Raw genomic sequence first — 18,972 nt, forward strand, 5'->3', positions numbered from 1 at the left:
TAGAAACATTTTTAGTCCACTGGATGTGTGTAAAGTGAGCTTGTAAATTTGGGAGTGAAAATTGCAGATGGCAGCCCAAAAATGCACCAGAACTGAAGACGTTAAGGAAACTTGCTCTTGAAATGCTAGTCATACTTAACTTTGATGTACAAAACACCTGCTCAATTAAACAAGATTTGTTAGCAGTGTTGTTGTTAGTGTGTGTGTGTGTGACAGTGGGTATCTGGTCTGACCATTGACGGTCCAGATGTTGACGAGTTTGTCCTGGAAGGCGGCCAGCAGATTTCCCCCTGCACTCCATGATACAGCAGATAACAGATGAGATCCCATAGAGCCATCTGAACTCTGAGCATCCTCACTGCAGGACAGACACATATACATGCACTAGTTTACATTGCTATCTAAAATGAGAACATACCACACTTATACTAATTTTATGTAATATAAATTACTAGAAAAAAACAAAACAAAATATACAACTATTTGTCTTTCGGATGAGATGTTAAACCGAGGTCCTGACTCTCTATGATCATTAAAAATCCAAGGGCACTTCTCGCAAAGAGTAGGGCCAAAATCCCCCTATGGACCCTTATCAATCATGGCCTCCTAATAATCCTCATCCATTAATTGACTGTATCTCTCTACTCTCTCCTCTCCACCAATAGCTGGTGTTTGGTGAGCGTACTGGCGCACTATGGCTGCTGTCGCATCATCAGGTGGATGCTGCACACTATATCTGCACAATATACACCGATTAGCCACAACATTAAAACCACCTGCCTAGTATTGTGTAGGTCCCCCTTGTGCCAACAAAACAGTGCCAACCCACATCTCAGAATAGCATTCTGAGATGCTATTCTTCTCAACACAATTGTACAGAGTGGTTACCATAGACTTTGTCAGTTCAAACCAGTCTAGCCATTCTATGCTGACCTCACTCATTAACAAGGCTTTCCATCCACAGAACTACCGCTCACTGGATGTTTTTTGTTTTTGGCACTAGGGGTGGTGATATGACCAAAATCCTATATAGCACGATATGAATAATTTTATATCACAATAACGATATCTATCACGATAGTCACATTTTTCTGAAAAATCAATAAAATTGTTTTATATATTAAGCCATGTCGCAATGTGTCATTTAGTAATCCAGTCTGTGAATTAAATACTTTATAAATGAAAACTTATATAACTTTCTCTTTACTTTGAACTTGACAAACATAGTCAAAGTAAAAAATAAATAAATGCCACACTGTCACATGTATATGAAAAAAAAAAAAAAAAAAAAATCACATTTTGGGCCATAACTCTAGAACCGTAAGAGCTAGAAACAAAATATTGTATATTATAGTTTTTCTTGTGATTCCTTGCATAATGATGAATCCTTTAAGATTTTTGGCTCCGCCCCTTCATTTTCCTGCTATTTTGGAATGTTTGAAAAAACTCGCAAAAAAAAAATACACGCCTCTGCCTCTTGTTGCCGCTATTATAATTAAAAACAATAAAAATTACTCTAACTACGGAACCGTTGGTCTGAATGACTTGAAATTTTGCATGCAGTGTATTTGTCCAAGGTGCAATCGATGTCTATGAGGACAGTTGTATATCTTGAAAAACATGGATGCCATTGACCAATCAGATTTCAGCAGCTTTTGTAAATAAGACCGATTGGAACGAAACCTGGTAGGCCTATTTGTCTCTTGGCCCAAGAGATCTGTGCAAAATGTAAAAAATTGGCCACCGGGAGGCGCTATCACGTTTTACATGCATGTAAATCATTGTATATACTGCTGTGTTTCATAAAGAATCACATTATTCATAACAAATTGTAGATCTCCTCATTCTGAACAACTTTGCTTCAGGTACCACTGGTCTGAAACAAAACATTCAATAAATACTTTATATTTTATAAAAAAATAAAATAAATTTGAACTAGTCCTAGGCCGTTCGCCCGAATGGAACCAAACCAGTGCAGAAATATTTTCTGGAGTCTCAAAATAAAAAGTTTTTATTTTTAGTTAAAAATTTTAACATTTTGATTCATCGTCAAACGGTAAGCCAAAACATACGAAATGGACGTGGCCACTTTTACTAAAACGGTTATAACTCTTGAACGTAATCAGATATTCTCACCAAATTTGGGTCATTCTAAGGACAAACAAAAAAATTGTGCGTCTCTACCTCTTGGTAGCACTATATTAGTAAAAATCATCTAACAATGGAACCGTTGGGCCAATCAGCTTTAAATTATGCATACAGTGTCTGTGTCCAAGGTGCCATCAAGGTCTATAAGAACAGTTGCATACCTTGAAAAACATGGCCACCATCAACAAAATTACCTTTTAGCAACTATTTGCACTAGTCCTAGGCCATTCACCCGATCGGATCCAAACCAGCGCAGAACTCTGTAGTCCCGTTAATAATAATTACCCAAAAAAAGTTTTAACTTTCAATTCATCGTCGCAAAGCTACACCAAAACGTACGCATAGGGCATGGCCTCTTTTACTTAAACAGTTAATTCTTGAACGGAATAAAATATTTTCACAAATTTGAGACACTTATGTATGGGGTCATTCTGAGGACACATGAAAAAATTGCGTACCTATGCCTCTTGGTGGCGCTATAACAGTTAGTAATGTAAAAAAAATACCATATCTGTGTGTTACCTCACCTGTTTCTCAAAATTAAGGCACTTCAACATTGTTTTAGTTGCAAAAAGAATGTCTAATTAATGCTTAAGATCTGTTACATATGCACTTAAAAGGACCTTAAAGGCTTGAACCCCGTTAATCGCTGCTTGCAGCTATATTTATTATCATTATTATTATTATTCTCCCCTTAAACTGATCATGCAGACCAAACCATAAGGCCTAGAGACATCAAACTTTGGGGAATGGTAGTAGTCACACAACTTAGACATTCACATGTTCTTATCCTGATTGGCCAATAGGTGGCACTATAACAAAGGCAAATGCATTTTGGGCCATAACTCTGCAACCGTAAGGGCTAGAATAAAACATTTTTTTTCCTCTGAATCTTTGAGTCAAGACCTAAAAAATGTATATCTCTGATTTAATTTCCGAAATCAGCAGTTTGAGCGCCAAAGTTCAAATTAAATATGCATCTTCTTTTATTCAAATGCTAAAATATTCTTAAAAAAATCAATTCGACAAATTAACAAAAATGGCTGCCAATGGCCAATAAAATTTCATCACCTTATAACTCGTATTGGGAATGGCCGAGGGTTATGGAAATTCCTATACACAAGCAGGGTGTCAACTCAAAGCCGCATATCAAATTGTGACAATCAGCCACACGGTGGCGCTATAATTACCTAATTTGTGATTTTGCTAATAACTCCGGAACAGTATAGACTACAATAAAATGTTGTAGCTTCTCTGAATCCACCAGTACCCTCCAATAATATGGTCACGTTGATTTCCATTCCCGCAAGAAAACTTTTTTATCATGTATTTTTTTTAAAAACCTACTTTTCCGAACTTTTCGCCGTTTTCCCAATTCGCATGAAACTTGGCATACATAAATCTACAGACCCACCTGACAAAAAAGTATAAAAATAATTTTGATATGTCAAATCGTTCCAAAGATATAAGCAAATATATTTCGGGGCATGGCTTACAATGACTAATTAGCTTGTATCTTGCGAGCACAATTTTCAAACTTAACAAAACTTTGTACACCTAGACAAGAGAACACTCTGAGGTTACATGCCGAGTTTCGTTCATTTTTGAAAGTGGGGTTGCTATAACTTAAGAAAATCCTAATTGTGCAACTGTGCTCAAAGCAGTTGAATTAATTCCAGAACGGTATATGATAACAATAATATATTTCTGTGAATCCATCAGTGCCTCCAAATCATTTGGTTACATGAATTTCCATTTCCACAAAAAACATGATATTTTCATTTGATTGAAAAACCTACTTTTTCGAACTCATCCTAGGCTGTTTGCCTGATTCACACGAAACTTCGTACTCATTATCTACAGACATTCCTGACAAAAAGCTATCAAAATAATTTTGATATGTCAAATTGTTCAGAAGATATTAGCCGATAGGTTTTTGCATGTGGCCTGTAATGACTAATTGACCCATATCTTGTGAGCACAATTTTTAAACTTAACAAAACTTAATATTCATGCACAAAAGAATATTTTGAGGTAACATGCAAAATTTCATCCATTTGGCAGCGCTATAACAGAAGAAATAGCTATTTTTACAACTGCATTTTTAAGCAGTTAGAAATAGACAGGACAGACACGCTGTGTTTTACTGTTTGCCCACCAGAGAAGCCACAAGACAAAAAAAATTGTAAATGTCTGATTTCACAGAAATTCTAACATACTGTATTTTGCCACAGCCCCTGTAAATCAGATAATCTTTTGAAGTCCATTATGCACTGCTGTCTGACTGTCATTAAATTGTTGCAGGGATAACATAATGGTTAAATATTCCATGCATCTTAATTCAGCTAATTTATAACATGCTTAGTGATTTAACACCGATTTAACATTTAAATCTCAGTTATGGATTAACTTTAAACTTGCAGCTGAGGTCATATAAATACTAAATTGACCTACAATTAAACATGAATAACTATGTAAGAGAACAGTGAATATGCCATCAGCCCTCTGAGAAACATTTATCATATTATTTATATTTATTATGGCCCGAAATCTTTATCCATCAGCTGCAATATATGCTTTCAAATCCAGGGTGCAAGTGCGATGGCTCATCTTGGTGTCGCCATGATTACCGCTTCCCTGTATGCGGGGACACGGGACAAAGACGGTTCTCTTGAGAAGAAATGAGAAAACAGCATTAATTCAGCACTTAATGAGAGCATTTACAAGGGACAAGTGATCGTTGCTTGTAATTGGGACAAGTGATCGTTGCTTGTAATTGCAACAAAAAAATGTTAATCTCTAAACTATGTTTCTATCTTTTTTTAACTAAGTCTCACATACCTCAAGTGCACATACTTATCTCTGTTCATTTCAAATTGGACATCTTAGGAAAGTAATGGTAACTTGCCATTTTTTTATTTATTTTTTTAAGTCAGAGTCAGATCATGTTTAACCACTCTGTGGATTCAGTGAAAAATTTGCTAGAATGACTCAAAATGACAACTGTTTGTGAGTCTTTCTGAACAATTAATTAAATGAACTGAAGATTAATACATCTGTGAACCGGACTGATGTGTTTATCATTGTGTGCACAGCAGTTGCGCATCGCACCAATGGAGTGAGATAGTAAATGATGAGATAATTTTCATTTTTGGATGAGCTATTCTTTTAAAAGGCACCAATACCATAAACATAAGGTAATATGTTTCTTTTGAACAGTTGTGTTCGGATTTCAATGCACTGGTTAAAAAAAATAAAAAATAAAAAAAATAAATACAGCATGTTTTATTTACTATAAAACGCCCTGAAATAATAAGCCTTGGTGATATTAATAGCATGCGAATTGACACTGTAAAACAGCACTTTCCAGCAATGTTGGTTAACAAGATGCCAGAAAATGTAAGACGCGCTTTATGCTGCCGCTCTCTATTTCATTGGCTGTTGTTTACTGTTGATCTCTCACTTGTTGGCATGAGTGCGCACACCTGACGTCTCGTCAGAAAAATTGCAGATGATACTTATACTTGCAGAGTAAACAGATGGACCAGTGCATAAGAAATGCTTGATAGCAAGGTTGCTGCAGACTTTTTAAGACCTTTTTCAAGACCTGAACAAATACATTTATACTGTAAATATACATTTAGATATTGCTCTTATGTAGGGAGAAACTTGCTCACAAGCCAAGTGATATCAGATTTGTGAGCAAATTGTTCTTTTGAGTTGGTTCTTGTCAGTAAATCTGTCAAACTGATTCAAAAATTTGCAAATCTGGTCTGCATGATGTGAATCCGAAATTTATGATTTTTAAAATGCCTTATGCAGTAATTCCAAATGACTGGTAAGTGTAGGCACCCTCATAAAAAAAAAAAAAAAGATTGTAGTCCACTGAACAGAAAAATACGTCTGGTGGCATATGCGACTTTCCTAATCAAAAGTATGAAAAACATAGCAGAGGAGTTCCCACACAAATCACAAACCACATGCTAGTGAAAAACAGTGTTCGAATGACCAGAATACATGTGTATGTCTCACCTGACACTGCAGGTGTGTGTGTGCTGCAGCTCTGCAGTGTTTGGTGAGATGGTCCACAGTCGCACGGTTCCATCCTGTGAGCCAGTGGCTAACAGACCTTGATCACCATTCCAGCTGCAGCTGCTCACCTGCACACACAACAGCCAGTCAGAAACAAGACCAGTTTTGGTGACTAAATACAAAATGACATTCAGATGTATATTTATATATGCACACACACACACACACATACATACATATATATATATATATTAGTATCTGCATCCTCTTTACCCTGTTCTGATGTCCTTCCAGCTTCCTGATTGGGCATTTGCGCAGATCTCCGGCCATGTCACTGTAGGTCTGGGGTCTGGCACGGTTGTCTCTCTCGGGCACCGCCAGGGTCTGGACCAGCTGCTGCGCCGCCCACTGACGGTGTCTGCTGGTCAGTCTGGCCGACAGAGTGCAAGCGGCCAGTGCATTAGCCAGCTCCAACGGACTGACCCGCACCCCCGTCTGAGAGATAGGGGGACCTGAGGGCGGTGGGCTTCCACCTTCTGCCAAAATGACACGTACGGAAAATTATCACAAATTCTAAGCTATTATTAGTTAGCATTTAAATTGCTATATGGATGTAATTAGTAATAATAATAATAATAATAATAATAAAAACTATTGTAGACAGTCACTAGAATCTTACACAGTGTCACAACCAGTAGGGTTCCCATACCTTTTGACTAAATAATTGATTTTTACATGAGTTTTCCTGTTGAACATAAAAAAAACATTAATAAAAAAATATATTTAAATTAAAAAAAAACTTAATAATTAATGTTTTCTAAAAATAATTATGTATAGATAACACTTAAAAATAACAATTTCTAGCTGATGTAATATTTTAGAGCAATTAGAGAAACAGAGAAATGTCCATGGCTTTTTAGTATTTTAGTAACTTCTTCAGGCTTGGAAATCACAATTTAAAAATTCCCTGATAGTTTCTAGCATCAAGTAATTCTCTACTTACTGAAAGCAAAATACTGTGCAAAGTGACACAATCAGAACATTAGATTTTTTTTTAAAACAGCAATGTGGAGCGCAGACCAAAGAGGTTTGAATGTGGGTGGAGCTAGCCAGCACAATGCAACAAAAAAAAGAGAAACCCAGTGAGTAATAAAATTGTCTTGTTGTAGTTGGTTAGAACAAAAGCCATAATATATATATATATATATATATATATATATATAGCGTCGTACCTGGTTGGGACACTTTGTTATGCAGCAACAATTTGTAACTAAATTCTAAATGAAACATGAAATATCATAAACCTTATAATTTGTAAAATATCTCTGTCCTTTTGATCCTATACGTTTAGTTACTAAAACTAACGAAATATTTACGATATTTACCCTTTGATTCTGTTGATTCACTTCTTTCTGCACTGTAACGGTATCGGATGCCTTTCTCCGTCAACAGTGAAACCAGACTCTGTGTGACCAGGAAGGTGGGCGGGGTCAGTTCCCTTGGCTCCTGTGCTGCCGCCTTGAGGGTGGCGCTCTGTCTCATCATCTGCTGTGGATCAATGATGGCACTGATATTCATTCCTGTAGCTGCAGCCATGAGATCCTGAGAAAAGGAAATGCAAACGAGAATATATGATTACAGGGGAGACAGGATGATTAGATGAGCAGACAACAAGAAAATGATAAAGACTGTTGCAAGGATAATGAGGTGAGAAACATCAGCCAGCCAACATGGAGAGGTAGAGAAAGACAGCATGGGAGGGAGGGAGGCATAGAGAGAAAGAAAGAGAGAATCTACCTGAGTGCAAATGTCCACTAATTCTCGGTAGGCATCAGGACTGTGGGACACTAAACTGCCAATAGCTGAACTGAGAAAGGAGAGGAATGCGGAGCCTGTGCGATCACTCACAGAGCCGCGCCCTGCTCCCTGCTGGTCCACGCCCATATGGACACGCCCCCCTGCTGCTAGACACATCATCCGCACCAGGATACGAATATCTGCCAATCCTAGAGCCTCAAGACTGCTGGACTGATTACACACAAAACTACTGAAATACAATAAGAAAAACAACTGTTAGCATTTGACATCACCAAACATGCAAACACCAACCTATTCACACATGATATGATTCAAAAACATGAATGTATGTACAATAGATTCTGTTCTCATGTAGCACAACTGGTAGAGCATGCTGCTAACAATGGCAAGATCATGGGTTCAATTCCCTGGGAACACACAAACCGATAAAATATACACCTTGAATGCACCGTAAGTCACTTTGGATAAAAGCATCTGCCAAATGCAGAAATGTAAATAACACACCAATTCTGAAACATTCCCTGAGATGAACTGTCATTTTTTTTTTTTTTTTTGTCAGAGGCAAGGTTGATTTTTTTCATCTTTAAAATTCTGAATACAACTAATCTAAATATAAAACTAATCTGAGAAAATTATACAAATTCAAAATTTGAAGAAAAAAAAACAAAAAGTGTAAACTGATTCATGAAAGGCGTCTCTATATAAACACTAATTACAAAATATTTTGCCGCAATGATCTGGTTTTTTTTTTGTTTTTGTTTTTTTCCTCAGAGGCAAGGTAGATTTTTTTCATTGATAATACAGGTGCATCTCAATAAATTAGAATGTCGTGGAAAAGTTCATTTATTTCAGTACTTCAACTCAAATTGTGAAACTTGTGTATTAAATAAATTCAGTGCACACAGACTGAAGTAGTTTAAGTCTTTGGTTCTTTTAATTGTGATGATTTTGGCTCACATTTAACAAAAACCCACCAATTCACTATCTCAAAAAATTAGAATATGGTGACATGCCAATCAGCTAATCAACTCAAAACACCTGCAAAATGGTCTCTCAGTTTGGTTCACTAGGCTACACAATCATGGGGAAGACTGCTGATCTGACAGTTGTCCAGAAGACAATCATTGACACCCTTCACAAGGAGGGTAAGCCACAAACATTCATTGCCAAAGAAGCTGGCTGTTCATAGAGTGCTGTATCCAAGCATGTTAACAGAAAGTTGAGTGGAAGGAAAAAGTGTGGAAGAAAAAGATGCACAACCAACCGAGAGAACCACAGCCTTATGAGAATTGTCAATCAAAATCGATTCAAGAATTTGGGTGAACTTCACAAGGAATGGACTGAGGCTGGGGTCAAGGCATCAAGAGCCACCACACACAGACGTGTCAAGGAATTTGGCTACAGTTGTTGTATTCCTCTTGTTAAGCCACTCCTGAACCACAGACAACGTCAGAGGCGTCTTACCTGGGCTAAGGAGAAGAAGAACTGGACTGTTGCCCAGTGGTCCAAAGTCCTCTTTTCAGATGAGAGCAAGTTTTGTGTTTCATTTGGAAACCAAGGTCCTAGAGTCTGGAGGAAGGGTGGAGAAGCTCATAGCCCAAGTTGCTTGAAGTCCCGTGTTAAGTTTCCACAGTCTGTGATGATTTGGGGTGCAATGTCATCTGCTGGTGTTGGTCCAATGTGTTTTTTGAAAACCAAAGTCACTGCACCCGTTTACCAAGACATTTTGGAGCACTTCATGCTTCCTTCTGCTGACCAGCTTTTTAAAGATGCTGATTTCATTTTCCAGCAGGATTTGGCACCTGCCCACACTGCCAAAAGCACCAAAAGTTGGTTAAATGACCATGGTGTTGGTGTGCTTGACTGGCCAGCAAACTCACCAGACCTGAACCCCATAGAGAATCTATGGGGTATTGTCAAGAGGAAAATGAGAAACAAGAGACCAAAAAATGCAGATGAGCTGAAGGCCACTGTCAAAGAAACCTGGGCTTCCATACCACCTCAGCAGTGCCACAAACTGATCACCTCCATGCCACGCCGAATTGAGGCAGTAATTAAAGCAAAAGGAGCCCCTACCAAGTATTGAGTACATATATAGTAAATTAACATACTTTCCAGAAGGCCAACAATTCACTAAAAATGTTTTTTTTATTGGTCTTATGATGTATTCTAATTTTTTGAGATAGTGAATTGGTGGGTTTTTGTTAAATGTGAGCCAAAATCATCACAATTAAAAGAACCAAAGACTTAAACTACTTCAGTCTGTGTGCATTGAATTTATTTAATACATGAGTTTCACAATTTGAGTTGAATTACTGAAATAAATGAACTTTTCCACGACATTCTAATTTATTGAGATGCACCTGTATATAAAAAAAAAGAAAAAAAGAAAAAAAAGAAAAAAAAAAGAATTGACGATTAAAGAAAAAAAAAGAAATATATATATACATATATATATATATACACAAATTCGAAAAATTGGTGTGTTTTCGAAAAATCCCAAAATTCCTCAGTGAACAAATTTGGTGTAAAAATAAAAAAAAAAAAAATAAAAAAATAAAATTGCGAATATATTTTACTCTCCTGGTATTTAGTTGCATTGAAAGTGGTGTGAACAGGTCTTATACTGTATCAAAGATCAAAATAATGCAAATTTTATTATTTATTATTATTAGCCCTAAAATGCATACGTTTAAATGTTCATTCGATGCAGTTAAATGCATATTCTAGTTGTCAGTGAAAATGATGATCATATAATTTTCTCCAGGATGACCATCACTAAAATAAGTATACTATAAATTGCTATGGATGAAAATATCCATTCATTTTCAACTTAAAGCTGATGCATGTAACTTTTTCTGTGTTAAAATACTTCCTTCTATCCAAGCTTAATATGCAGAGACAAATATTAGTAAGCCATTCAGAGGTTAATTTTCTCGAAAATTGTTTGTTTAGGTTGAACTGCTTAGACCCGCCCCAACAACATTACTCAACCAATGGCGTGAGTTGGGGGCGGGGCTATCTCTGTTTGACCAACGGCAGACGGGGGGCGTTTCCAGAAAGCTGTTTTGAAAACAGAGTTTATTTTTGCAATTCAGTTGGTGCCACTAATGTTGCAGACATTACATACTTCAGCTTTAATATACTATAAATCTGAACATAAATATTATATTTTTCATTGCCTTTAATGTAATTATTTACATAGATAATAGCTGAAAATAAAAAATGTAATTTCATGTACACAAAAAATAAGAAAAATATAGCAAAAAGAATTATGCTCATTTTTAATCTTCATATTAATATCGGGCTAGTCTGCCATTGCAGTTAACACTGTGCACTGAAGGAAGTCAGTTTTATGTGTGAGAGATGTGGTATTACCTGGAGGAGGTCTGAGAGAGAGCTCTCATCACCATACTATATGCCAGTAGGATCTGTGCTGTGGAGGTGACTCTCCTCAGAGCCAACAGTCTCTCCTGAGGCTCCCTCAGAGACGCAGCCTGCTCGCCAAGACTCAGAGGAACTGAAGAGCTCTTCAACTCGGTGCTAACCACACCTACACACACACAACAATGCATGTCATGATAAATCCAGAAAACAGAGACAGCTTGAACTCTCAGTGGTCACTTTACATCTCATTCAGACAGCCTTTTTTTTCTGTGGGTGTTCTTGGCAAAAATAAGCTACAACGTGGACCAGACTTTATGCTGATAGTCAAAAGTCTAGCTACAGAGAATACAGAGCAATAAAGATGTTGATCATGTCAGAAATCTCAGTCCTACTATGTTTTCCAATATGAAACATTTAAATGTAAACATGTAAACACACCTTTGTAAAGCAAGCCATTGTCAGCACTGACTAAGCCGCTGACTAGAGCTCCGAGCGGGTCATGTTCCGTGAAAGGGATTGGGTCAGGCACAGAATTCTTCTCACTCAGACCCAGAGGTCTCAGAAGAGTACCGAAATCCTCCAAACCTGTCAACCTGTCTGGGTCAGAGTCTTCTTGGTTACCTGGATCCCATTCATCTAAGACAAACAATTTCAAATTATTATATAGTACATTCATTTCATCCAAGGCACAAGATTCAATTCGCCCAAAAATGTAAACTACTGTATCTCTTTGAAGTAAAATATGCCTATATACATACCATCTGATGTACCATCCAGTAGACCAATCAGATCAGACGCCAGGCCACTTGTTCTGAAAAAACAATCTGGGTTATTATGGCAAAAGTATATTGTATGCATTTATTGCAATCATATCCACATGTTCAACAGTGCAAAAAAGGTTTTTTTAAGTAGTATCGTTGCCTTGCTTTCCAGTAAAAATATCTGAACATGCTTAAAACAGGATACATTTACCTGAAGAGCAAAATGACATGAGCTATTAAAGGGATAGTTCACCCAAAAATGATAATTCTCTTATAATTTACTCACCCTCATGCCACCCCAGATGTGTGACTTTTTTTCTTCAGCAGAACACAAAGATTTTAAGAAATTATCTCAGCTCTGTTGGTCCATTCAATGCAAGTGAATGGGAGCTAGAACTTTGAAGCTCAAAAAAGCAAATAATGGCAGCATTAAAGTAATCCATAAGACTCCAGGGATTAAATCAATGTCTTCAGAAGCAATAAAGTGTGGGTGAGAAACAGATCAATATTTAAGTACTTTTTTACTATAAATCTCCACTTTCACTTTACTTCCACATTTTTCTTCTATGTTTTTGGTGATTCACATTGTTCATGCATATTGCCACCTACTGGGCAGGGAGAAGAATTTAGAGTAAAAAAAGGAAAAAAATTAGAAAAAAAAAAATGCTCTAAATGACAATATTTTTATTTGGAATTTGGGAGAAATACTGTCAGTACTTTATAGAATGAAACAAAAATGTTAATTTTACTCAAACACATACCTATAAATAGTAAATCCAGAGATTTGCAGTTGTCTAATTTTTTTCCAGAGATGTATATTTTATTTAAATCTTAGTTTGCGTTCAGCAGAAGAAAGAAAGTCATACATATCTGGAATGGCATGAGGGTGAGAAAAAGATGAGAGAATTTTCATTTTTGGGTGAACTATTCCTTTAAGTCTTGAAATGAGAAATGTAGTGAGGTTTACGATTAAAACATATATATATATATCTATATCTCTATATCTATATATATACACACCGATCAGCCACAACATTAAAGCCACCTGCCTAATATTGTGTAGGTCCCACTCATGCCGCCAAAACAGCACCAACCCGTATCTCAGAATGCTATTTGTACAGAGCGGTTATCGGAGTTACCGTAGACTTTGTCAGTTTGAACCAGTCTGGCTATTCTCTGTTGACCTCTCTCAACAACAAGGCATTTCCATTCATAGAACTGCTGCTCACCGGATGTTTTTTGTTTTTGGCATCATTCGGAATCCCAGGAGATCAGCAGTTACAGAAATACTCAAACCAGCCTATTTGGCACCAACAATCATGCCACGGTCCAAATCACTGAGATCACATTTTTAACCCATTCTGATGGTTGATGTGAACATTAACTGAAGCTCCTGACCCGTATCTGCATGATTTTATGCACTTCACTGCTGCCACACAATTGGCTGATTAGATAATCCAATGGATGATTGTTGGTGCCAGATGGGCTGGTTTGAGTATTTCCGTAACTGCAGATGTCCTGGGATTTTCACACACAACAGTCTCTAGTTTACTCAGAATGGTGCCAAAAAAAAAAAAAACTTCCAGTGAGCAGCAGTTCTGTGGACGGAAATTCCTTGTTGACGAGAAAGTCAACAGAGAATGGCCAGACTGGTTCAAACTGACAAAGTCTACGGTAACTCAGATAACCGCTCTGTATAATTGTGGTGAGAAGAATAGCATCTCAGAATGCTACTCTGTGATGCGGGTTGGCGCTGTTTTGGCAGCACGAGGGGGACCTACACAATATTAGGCAGGTGGTTTTAATGTTGTGGCTGATCAGTGTGTGTGTGTGTGTGTGTGTGTGTGTGTATATATATGGAATAAGAAGAATAAACTTACTTTCTATTTTAATTAACCTTATTTTCCTTTAAACAAGACTAAAACACCAATCTGGAAATTATTTTTGCTGTTAACATGTCCACATCCTCACCTGTCTTGTTTGGAGCTCATAACTCCCGAGTTGAAGGCCAGATATTTTTCCCTGCATGCGTTGCACAGGAGGTAGTATGGGCTGCCCGATCCACATTCCCCTCCGAACCAGCCGTCCACGTAGGCCCCGTTGCTGCGGTAACCACGGCGACCGGCGCTTTGACCGCAGCCCGGGTGATGACGCTTCATGTGGTTGTTGAACTGCACGGTGAAGGTGTTACACAGCTCGCACTCCACCATCTCTTGAGGATCAGGGTGATCTTCTCTTCCCTGAAAGAGAGAGTGAGAGAAAACATTTTAAAATGTCATTAAAAAAAAAAAAAAAAAAAAAAAAAAGAGGACAGAGAGACAGAATGATAGATAAAACAATATAATAATAGAGCAATAGAACAATAAAAAGACAGATGTACCTCTACCATCCAAAGCGTGTCCCTCTCAGAGGTGATGAACTCTGGGGTGAGAAGCTCCTCGTAGGGTTCTTCCTGGTACGGGTCATCCATGTAGCCCAGCTCTGACTCTTCTTCAGCTGCAAACGGGTGTGTTTCAGCCCGCTCAGGCCACTCTGTTACAACCGCTTCTTGTCTGTACAGCGTTGGGACAGGACTGGGTGACGGAGAGTCTGAAAAGTAAAACATAGGAGCAACCTTCACTGCAGAGTCACTGTTGTGTGAACACTTCACATTAACCTTACATTTACATTCAACTGACTGTGTGTAAGTCTGACCTGCTCTCCTGAAGGAAGTTCTCTGTCCTACTCCAGATCGCTGTCTGCGAGCAGGTGGAGGTCTGTTCCTGGTCAGGTGAACATCTAAGAAGTTCTCTCTCTCCACCAGGTCCAAACCTGCTAACAGGCTGCAAAAGAGGAAACACAAAGAATAAATCATCCAATACTGCTGTAAATGTGTGTGTGCGTGTGTGTGTGTGTGTGTGTGTGTGCGTGTGTGCAGATAGAGGTGTTACAACTTGGCCTAAGCACAGAATTTTCAGCAACATGTAATGTTTTTGTCCTCAATGAAAGCTAAATGCTGTGAGAGGCACCAAAATCACAGTCAATCAGAACATATCTGATGTTTAATGGAACAGCTCACCCTCACGCCATCCCAGATGTGTATGACTTTCTTTCTTCTGCTGAACACAAATGAAGATCCTTAGAAGAATATCTCAGCTCTGTTGGTCCATACAATGCAAGTGAATGGTGTCTAGAACTTTTAAGCTCAAAAACCACAAAGGCAGTAAAAGTAATCCTTAAGACTCCAGTGGTTAAATTCATGACTTTAGAAACAATATTATAGGTGTGGGTGAGAAACAGATCAATATTTAATTCATTTTATTCCCATACATTTTCCTCCCTGCCCAATAGGTGGCGATAAGCACAAATATTGCAAATTGCCCCCCACCCCATATCATCGCTTCTGGAGACACAGATTTAACCATTGGAGTCGTATGGATTACTTCTATAATGCCTTTATGTGATTTTTTGAGTTTCACATTTCTGGTCACCATTCACTTGCATTGAATGGAGCTACATAGCTAAGATATTTTTTTAAAATCTTTGTTTGAGTTCAGCAGAAAAAAGAAATCCATACTCATCAGGGATGGCATAAGGGTGAGTAAATGACTGATGTAATATAAATGATATAATATTATTTTTTTTTGTATTTCCAATTTAAAAAAACAAAACAAAATTCGATCATAACTTACCCTCACGTCGTTCCAAATCTATGAGATTTTCTTTCTTATTAGAGCAGGATTTTTATTTTACAGTGAGTTGGCAACGTAATAGAACTTTACAGACCAAATCTCCAATAAAATGTCTTGTTTTGCGATGCTCTTAACAATCACATTTGGTTTGGACAGAAACTCTGGTATAGCTTTTGTCGCTTTATTACATCGTGGCTGGTTCAGATACAGTGTTAGTGTCTTTGAACTCACCTCCCGCTGGGTTCTCTGCTCTCCTGGAGTGACATCAGAGCAGGAGACTCAGGGCACTGCACTGTCTCTGGTCCTTCAGATGAGGGCGTATCAGTGGCACCCCCTGCTGACGAGCCCTCTCCAGCCTGTTGCACCTCTGTTAGAGGGTGTTCCAGCATCCAGCTCGCCAGCACCTCGATGGTGCGTGAATCCACCTCGCCCGTGACCCCTGAGAGAGAGGTCACATGAAGTTTGTAAAAATATTCTAAATAAAAATCTGGTTTTAAAAACTCAATAATTGTACAAGTGACTAATTCTAACATTAGAAAAGCTAATGAAGTGCCCCATATTTTTACATTTTAAGACTGAATGCCGAAAAAACACATTTTATCATTGTAAAACTGTCTGCAATGTTAATATTGTAAATGTATGCAATAAAACAAGAATATGCACAACACTTAAACTCATTTAGCTGAAATATGATTTAGGACACAGTTGTTAAATAGTGAATATTCAAAACACAAAATAAAAGATGGCATGCATTGCTCCACTCTTATTTCTAATGATTCAACATTGTGCTCCAGTGGGGTCGAACAGTGAGGGGTGAAATAAAGCATAATCTGGTGGAGTGTAAATGGGTGTATTTATTGTAATAACAGTTTTCATCAGCAGTCACCAAAAAAATAAATCAAAACCAGCATAAAATCAAATGTAACTGCCCATTATTGATTTTTTTTTTATTTGTGAATATCACAATATACATCATTAAAAGGATAATTAATTCAAAAATGTAAATTCTATCATTGTTTACTCACCCTAATGTCACTCCAAACCTGTATGACTTGCTTTCTTCCATGGAACACAGAAGGTGAATTCTTAAAAAGACTTCACAGGGTTAATTTGCTATATTGTGATAATGAATAGTGACTCTGGTCTGTCCAGCTCAAAAAAGCACAGATGAATTCTGAGCTATATTCCAAGAAATCTGAAGACATATGATCATTTTGTGTGATGAACTGACCATAATTTATGTTGTTATTCACTCTCAAATCAAATTAATAAACTTGATTCACAGATTTTTGTTCTGTGATTTGAATAATGAATTAAAGGGATAGTTCACCCAAAATTCTCTCATCATTTACTCACCCTCCTGCCATCCCAGTTGTGTATGTCTTTCTTTCTTCTGCACAACACAAATTAAGGTTTTTAGAAGAATATCTCAGCTCTGTAGGTCCATACAATGCAAGTGAATGGTGGCCAGAACTTCAGTTCTCCAAAAATGATATAAAGTCAGCATAAAAGTAATCCATATGACTCCAGTGGTTAAATCCATGTCTTCACCAACTACAAGATACCATCCCCCAACACTTTAGAGAACCAACAACTGGCTGACGACCTGAATGTGTTTTACTGTAGATTTGAAAAAGCCCAGTCTCCCACCCCACACCTGCTCTGACCTTCACTTCAAACATACACCAACACCTCCTGCATCCCCCCTCTTCCCCCCTCCTGCTACTCTACCTGCACTTAAGATCTGTGAAGAGGATGTATGCCGGGTATTCCGGAAACAGAAGACAAGGAAAGCACAGGGCCCAGACGGTGTTCCACCCACTTGTCTAAAAGCCTGTGCCAACCAGCTGGCCCCCATCTTCACATAGATCTTCAACACATCACTGGAGCACTGTGAAGTTCCCTGCTGCTTCAAATGCTCCACCATCATCCCTGTCCCAAAGAAACTCAAGATTGCAGGACTTAATGACTACAGACCTGTCGCCCTGACGTCTATGGTCATTAAGTAATTTGAGAGACTGGTGTTGGCCCACCTGAAGGACGTCACTGGACCAAGTGCAGTTTGCCTATCGAGCTAACAGGTCAGTGGATGATGCAGTCAATATGGCACTGCATTATATACTGCAACATCCAGACAGACCAGGGACTTATGCAAGGATCCTATTTGTGGACTTCAGTTCGGCTTTCAACACCATCATCCCTTCTCTCCTATGGAATAAATTAACCCAGCTCTCGGTTCCCACCTCTATCTGTCAGTGGATCACCAGCTTTCTGACAGATAGGCAGCAGTTAGTGAGACTGGGGAAATTCACTTCCAGCACATATACAGTCAGCACTGTTGCCCCCCAGGGATGTGTGCTCTCCCCACTACTCTTCTCCCTGTACACAAACGACTGCACTCCAAGAACCCCTCTGTCAAGCTCCTGAAGTTTGCAGATGACACTACAGTAATTAGGCTCATCCAAGATGCAGATGAGTCTGCTTATAGAAGGGAGGTTGAACGGCTGGCTCACTTGTGCAGTCAAAACAACCTGGAGCTGAACACGCTCAAAACAGTGGAGATGATAGTGAACTTTAGAATTAACACCCCAGCATCGATCCCGCTCACCATTCTAAACAGCACTGTGGCAGCAGTGGAGTCATTCAGGTTCCTGGGCACTACCATCTCACATGACCTGAAGTGGGAGGCCCACATTGACTCCATTGTGAAAAAGGCCCAGCAGAGGTTCTACTCAGCAGTCACTGAGTCTGTCCTCTGCACTCCTATAACTGTCTGGTTTGGTTCAGCTACCAAGTCAGATATCAGAAGACTTCAAAAGGATAGTCCAGACTGCTGAACAGATTACTGGTTCTCACCTTCCCACCCTCCAAGAACAGTACACCTCAAGAATGAGGAAAAGGGCTGGAAAAATTGCTTTGGACCCCATTCACCCAGCACACTACCTTTTTAAACTGTTGCCCTTTGGCTGGCGCTACAGTGCACTGAGCACCAGAACAGTCAGGCACAAGAATGGTTTCTTCCCTCAGGCCATTCAACTTATGAACAGTTAAAACTGCCTCCAATACTCTCCATTGTGGCAAAACAATCATGTGCATATTCAACTATTCATTCATATTTATATTCCATTTATATTTATTTTACATATCCTACCTCT

At 38.4% G+C, this 18,972-nt stretch overlaps 1 protein-coding gene across 1 annotated transcript in view; it reads right to left on the bottom strand.

The window, feature by feature from the left end:
• The window catches only part of LOC127430759 (probable E3 ubiquitin-protein ligase HERC1), a 131,543-nt gene that overhangs the window by 41,868 nt on the left and 70,703 nt on the right, over nucleotides 1-18,972 (bottom strand). Inside the window, exons 42-53 of the mRNA XM_051680783.1 lie at nucleotides 16,049-16,256; nucleotides 14,841-14,968; nucleotides 14,527-14,735; nucleotides 14,118-14,386; nucleotides 12,144-12,196; nucleotides 11,824-12,021; nucleotides 11,377-11,551; nucleotides 7,978-8,227; nucleotides 7,566-7,782; nucleotides 6,454-6,716; nucleotides 6,181-6,308; nucleotides 234-358 (exon numbers count right to left, since the gene is read on the bottom strand). Of these exons, the coding sequence (XP_051536743.1) occupies nucleotides 234-358; nucleotides 6,181-6,308; nucleotides 6,454-6,716; nucleotides 7,566-7,782; nucleotides 7,978-8,227; nucleotides 11,377-11,551; nucleotides 11,824-12,021; nucleotides 12,144-12,196; nucleotides 14,118-14,386; nucleotides 14,527-14,735; nucleotides 14,841-14,968; nucleotides 16,049-16,256 (2,223 nt within the window). The remainder of the gene's footprint in view (nucleotides 1-233; nucleotides 359-6,180; nucleotides 6,309-6,453; nucleotides 6,717-7,565; nucleotides 7,783-7,977; nucleotides 8,228-11,376; nucleotides 11,552-11,823; nucleotides 12,022-12,143; nucleotides 12,197-14,117; nucleotides 14,387-14,526; nucleotides 14,736-14,840; nucleotides 14,969-16,048; nucleotides 16,257-18,972) is intronic.

The sequence above is a fragment of the Myxocyprinus asiaticus genome, chromosome 40 (assembly GCF_019703515.2).
Source record: "Myxocyprinus asiaticus isolate MX2 ecotype Aquarium Trade chromosome 40, UBuf_Myxa_2, whole genome shotgun sequence".
Classification (NCBI taxonomy): Eukaryota; Metazoa; Chordata; class Actinopteri; order Cypriniformes; family Catostomidae; genus Myxocyprinus; species Myxocyprinus asiaticus.